The sequence below is a fragment of the Falco cherrug genome, chromosome 4 (genome assembly GCF_023634085.1).
Source record: "Falco cherrug isolate bFalChe1 chromosome 4, bFalChe1.pri, whole genome shotgun sequence".
Lineage (NCBI taxonomy): Eukaryota > Metazoa > Chordata > Aves > Falconiformes > Falconidae > Falco > Falco cherrug.
The window spans coordinates 75,193,168-75,199,167 of NC_073700.1; the positions used below are offsets into that span (position 1 = coordinate 75,193,168).

At 37.8% G+C, this 6,000-nt stretch overlaps 1 protein-coding gene across 2 annotated transcripts in view; it reads left to right on the forward strand.

Moving 5' to 3' along the window:
* Window positions 1–6,000, forward strand: part of LOC102057437 (GTP-binding protein 10) — a 59,655-nt gene extending 53,655 nt beyond the window's left edge. For both annotated transcript variants that reach the window (XM_027800860.2, XM_055708925.1), the window contains 4 exons: window positions 2,445–2,552; window positions 3,061–3,138; window positions 4,088–4,211; window positions 4,975–6,000. In XM_027800860.2, the coding sequence (XP_027656661.2) occupies window positions 2,445–2,552; window positions 3,061–3,138; window positions 4,088–4,211; window positions 4,975–5,192 (528 nt within the window). In that variant the 3' untranslated portion in view covers window positions 5,193–6,000. The remainder of the gene's footprint in view (window positions 1–2,444; window positions 2,553–3,060; window positions 3,139–4,087; window positions 4,212–4,974) is intronic.

Below are 6,000 nucleotides of genomic sequence, written 5' to 3' on the forward strand. Positions count from 1 at the left end.
ACACAATTCCAGCCAGCTTCTTCAGGTAAAATTGTCATAGTTGCGTGGTGCCTGGAATCCTTTCTACAGTATCCACTGGCAGGAAAACCAACAGTAAATGAGACTCCTACTAATAAATTTTGGACCCCACGTTCATGTAAGGTTACAGCAAACATTGATCTCTCAAAATTGAATCTTCTTTGATGTTCTTTTGTTTTGTTTTTGAAGTACATGATACATGCGGTACTGGATTCATCACTCCCAAGATAAAAGGTGACTCATAAAAGAGTTTCAGATGAGTTAACCAGAAAAGCATACCTCTCAGATGTGAAAAGACAGAGAATTCTTCTTTTCACTTTCAGAAGCAATGATCTTAGGGGGATTCAGGAGCTCATGATCAATGTATCAGCTTCTAACCAGAAATGGAAATCTTCATTTAACAAACTTCTAACAAAACTGTGTATTAAAGGAAGTAAGTCTAGTTTGTCAGATTCCCTGTAGATATGCACACATCTAAGAGAAATGTTTTGTATATTCATTTTACCTGCTACTTTAGGGTAACTTATCCTAGAAAGCTGCTGCAAGTAACAGGATTGTTTATACCCTTTTGCAAAAGCTATCTACCAGTCATGAGTCAGGACCTCTTGCTCTTACTGGTACATCTTGCTCCAGCAGGAGAACTGCTTGCACTCCTGGCTTTTTTTTCTGCAGTCTATTTCATATCATAGCCAATGACCCTTGTTGACAAGTTTCTGCAGTGGTTTTTAGACTGCAGTGTTGGGTTCTAGATAAGAACTATATGGACAAAATGTCTCTTCTAAAATCAGTGGAACCTGTGATTGTGATCACAGGGAACATCTGTGAGTAAGGGCAAGTACTTCAGCTCTCAGTATTGCAGCTGCTGGAAACAACAATGTAAGCAATTGGAGCAATAGTTGAGGTGACTGTCCTGTACTGCTCAGGAGAAAGGCTCATTATATCTTCTTTTTTTCCTACAGAATATTGGTGTTTTTTAGGAAATACGTAGCAATTTGCTTATCTTAGTACATTATAAAGAAGAAAATACATACAAGTTATCTGGTGCCACCTGTCCTTACTGCTTGGAAAACAAAGAGACACAAAAGTAGAGGGTCCGAGTATGAGTCTGGGTTTGGGTCTTAGTACCAGATCACAGAAACTAGCAGAAGCATTTACATTTTCTACCAGAATATCTGAACCAAGTGCTGTTTTGAGAGAATGTGAGTTTCTTTACAAACTCCAGAAAAAATATTATTTGAAAGAGAGATAAAGTTGTGGAAGAAGGTGATGATGACAATGGTACTACAGCACCCAAATGCATCACACCAGGAAGTGGATGTTTCTGTTCTAGGTATCTAGTTACCCTCTTCCTGTTTCAGTTACTCTCTCCCTGTTTCTAGTTACAAGTCTGCAGTTCATCCAGCTGTACCTCATGTCCCTGTAGATGGAAAATTCTGAAGAAAGCCTTAAAATATTTAGGAAATGCGTAATGGTTAAGACTTAGTATGACACCTGAGGGGAGTGTAACTTGCTCATAGCATAAAGCCCCCTTCTGCAGTGGGTAGCACAATGGAAATGTTACCATGTGCTGGCTTTGAGTATTGTTTAATTGTATCCCTTTGCTGTCTAAATGGCTATTAGATAGATTTGAAGACCTTACTTTTGCTCTTCTTTGCTTCACTGTCTTAGCTTTCTGTGAGTTACTGAGCAGATTAACTGGGGGTTTCAGCATTCTGCTCTTTTTTCGGTTTGTCTTGGCACTTCTTTAGAACTGAGTACAGTACTTGCAGTCAGCAGAGAAAATGACAAGTTCCCCGTCCATTATGGCAGTCTTTGCTGAGCTCTGGTTGGACGCTGATGTACTAATCAAAATCTCATTTCAGTTGAAGAGCAGAACACACATTCTTGGAGCTTCTCACACTCAGGGGGACAATGTTAAGTAGGTTTGCATTTGGAATAATGATCCTCCGTAGCCACAAGGAACAGACGCTATTTTCAAGTGACAGTGTGAACTCTATACAAACATGACAGTCTAATCTTCCTGCCTTTCAGAACCTGTTTTATTCTCGGGTTATAGATGAATTTTGCAAGATGTCTTCCGAGGTGTTACTGCCCTCTGTTTTCTACTTTCCAGACAGCTATAAATAAATAGATGGGGCAATGGAGGAGCGCAGTGTCTCTGTAACAGTAGCATTTTGTTTAAATCTGTTTCTGATGATAGATTCTAAATGTACTGAAACAATGCATGCTGCTGGAGAGCTGATCCAACATAATTCCAAGGAATACATGTAGTTTTAAAAGGAGCCTCTCAAAACGTATTCCTATCATTCCTTTGTCTAGGTTCTTTTCTTTATATAAAATGATAATAGATGTTCAGGTGTTGATAGTTAAAAATCACCATTTTTGCTTGTTGGAAACTTTTTGTTTGATTATTTTTGTTTTCCTAGATCTCAGTAGCTGATCTCCCAGGACTGATTGAAGGTGCGCATGCAAACAAAGGGATGGGCCACAAATTTCTCAAGCATGTAGAAAGAACCAAACAGCTTCTCTTAGTTGTAAGTTAAATAAAAGTTACAGGTTACTGAAATCAAAGGCAGTGCAGTAAATAAAACGCATCTTAGTTGCAGTGTAGGTGGAACTTAGGAAATCATCTGTGATTTGCATGTTTTATGATAAATATAGCTGTAATACTGTTTTCAGAATGGAACACTCAAATGACTGATGATAAATGAAATTCTTAAATAGAATTTACCATTAAAATTTGGCAGTTAATTTAGAACAGTGAAGTGTTCCAAGCATAATTAAAACATGGGGTGATTTTTTTATTTTGTTCTGTAACATCACCTTAAAAAAGAGCTTTAAAAACCAGACCTCTCTGAAACACTATCAGAACCAACTAGTTAATGCTTCCAGTGTCTACGGTGTTACTTTATGTATAGTTACCCTCTGGTTTTTGTCCAGGAATGAGGGCATGTACATGGGCAATTATACTGCAAAGTAGTTGGAGACTACCATGATACTGAACATAATACCACAAAGCTTGTTTTTGTGTAACTTTTTCAGGTTGATATTTCTGGGTTTCAGCTGTCTATTAAGACTCAGTTCAGAACAGCCTTTGAAACTATATTGCTCCTAACAAAGGTAAGTTCTCATGTTCCTAACTGAGAGTTGTAGTTACCTATGAGCCAAGAAAGATGCTCAGTTTTGATCAAGAACGTTCAGCTGTTAGTAAGTCTTCTGGATTTATAGTATAGGGCCAGTTAGAAAGCTTAGCATTCCCCAAAATGATGAAATCTTTTATTTTTAACTGTCCAGGTGAAACTGCTCTATTTTATGTTGGGCACTACTGCTGGGCAGCATACGGTGTATTTCGTACAGTCAAGTAATGGTGAAAAGACACATCATTTTCAGTTCCCCAGTCTGGCAGCGTTTTTAGGAAGTAAAAATACATGTGTATCATTAAATCACTGCCTTGATGCCCTTACTTTATAGCCTGATGGAGATGACACATCAGGCCCCAGCTTTGCAGGCATACAGCGTTTCCATCTCTTATCCCTGCTTGATCAGAGTAACACATTTAATGTAATTTTAAAGTTAGTAGCTCTTCTCTCTCTAGCTGTACAACTTAAGGTGATGAATTTCAGCTACTGCTGTTTATTTCTAGTTTATTCATGGTTGTGATTTTATTTCTGATATTAACCATAGCCCATTAAAATGCTTAAGAATCCTAAAACTCTCCAAAGAATTTTCTTACGCGTTTTATAGATCTGAACTTTTTCTGAAATTGATTTTGTGTTAGTGGATATCAGAAAACCAAATTCAAAACTTACTTTTTTTATAGGAGGCTTTCAGAATTGTCCCGCCTGTTTACCTGAAATTCCTGTGTTTGAGCAAAAAAAATCACTGAACAGTGTTTTCTTCTGTCAGACTGCTTTAACACATCAACCTTGAGCACCTGAGTCAATCTCACAGCTGCCTAGGCATGAAAGACTATGTAGGCAATTAAACAAATGAGAGAGGAGATGTAAAATTGAAGTAGCATTTTTTGAACTACAGATACTTAGTAAGGCAACCTTACTTGTCTTTTGAGGAACTGGAGCTGTACAAAGAGGAACTTACAACTAAGCCTGCACTTCTTGCCATTAATAAAATGGATTTGCCTTGTGCAGGGGATAACTTGAATGAACTTATGGAACAGCTACAGCATCCTCAAGGTAAATTAACTTTCAACAGTTACCTTCGACAAAAGTAGTGATAACTATTTCATCACGGGTAACTCAGTATTGGCAAGGAGTTGTTTGAAACTGAAGTCAGCTATTGAATTTATTATTTGAACAAATGTTTTAAAACCACTTCCTGCATTTAGAGCTCTGCTTATATACATTTGTAGCACTGGCACCACTGTTGGGGAAGTATTTTAATAAAATAGAGATATCCTAGAAGATCTTTCCCAGCTGTGCTACAGGGGAGTAAATTTCCAGTTTAGATATCTTTGGTAACAGTAACCTCTGTTGAAAGTCCCTGTACAGACACTGATGTATATACAGTTTATCATGTGACTTTGGCCAAAACACATGACATTTCTGGACAGGCCTGTGTAGGTTTACTTCAATTTTGCTATTACAGTGGAGTTGGTTTTTTCTTATTTCTGGGAGTGTATGAGAACCAGGAAGGCTTAAAACCCTCCACCTCCCATATTCTACAACTTGGGATTCCTTTGTATTCATCTGAAAGTAATGGTATAGAATCTTCCCGTGAGATCATAAGTATGGTGTAACTGCCATGTTAGTGCTTGTCTTCTGAGACTTTTGCTATTTTTTTAAAAGATTAATTAGGCAACTAATACTTTATATTAATTGCAGATACGTTTATTACTGTAATATATTAAAGTTTAGAAAATAAACTTAATGGGATGTTATGGGCTTTGTAGTGATACTGTATTTGGGGACTTTACTAATTTTCAATATGATTTTTCAGATTTCTTACACTTACTACAAGAAGAAATGATTCCTGCAAATACACTTGAATTCAAAGATATAATTCCTATATCTACATATACTGGAGAAGGAATTGAGGAACTGAAAGCATGTATAAGAAAATACATAGATGAGGAAGCAGAGCAGGAAAATGAAGAATATCGGAAAAAGAAACTAGTACTTTTACAAACTTCAGAAGAACAAATGAAGAGAAGCTAGTGTTCTTGGCTGGATCCAACGCGTTTTAGTATTTTTACTATGTACACGAACCCATTGTTATGCAGACCTTCCGTTTAACTTTTGTTCCCTCTGTCACCACTGCCTGGTTCTCTGCTCTCTCCCCCCTCCCCCTCGCCTCAATTTCTTTTGACACTTGGGTGGAGCACAGTGGGGAAAAGAGCAAGTTTTTCTGATTTACATAGGCTACCAACTCAGCAGAGTAGAGACCAAAGTGTGTGCAACTCAGAGCACTGGTTAACAACTGATGATCCCTGGAATATTTTTTGCCAAGTGACATGAATGGAAGGAACGTAACTCGCACAGGTAGCGAAGGAGCAAGTTCAACCACATTTTCTCTGTGGGCATCAGAAACACCAAAGGAAATTTCTGATGGAGCAATTTTCTAGGGTCTGGTGCTTCTAAAGAGAGCCAGTTCTGCTACGCTGACAGGCATTGGATTGTGGGGGGGTTGTTACTTTTTAAGATTTAAAGGAAAACACAAATGGCTGCAAGGAAGTGACTTGGAGCACAAAAAAGCAAAGCTGGTGTAGCGTTGGCATGTCTTTCACACCTGCTGTGCCTAGTGTAGTCCTCTTGATCATCATATAAATAAATCCTGATTCCAAATTAATATAATTAGTTGGGGATTCCCTCCTTTTTTGGAGCTGTGGGTGTATGTTACCTTTTGGTGAAGAAAATGATGACTGCTTTTCAACAGAGCTGTGCATATCGGGTAATAATTAATATTCCAGTTTTTGTATTGCAAACAGGCACACTTATTTACTTCTTAAAAAAAATTCAAAGTCCA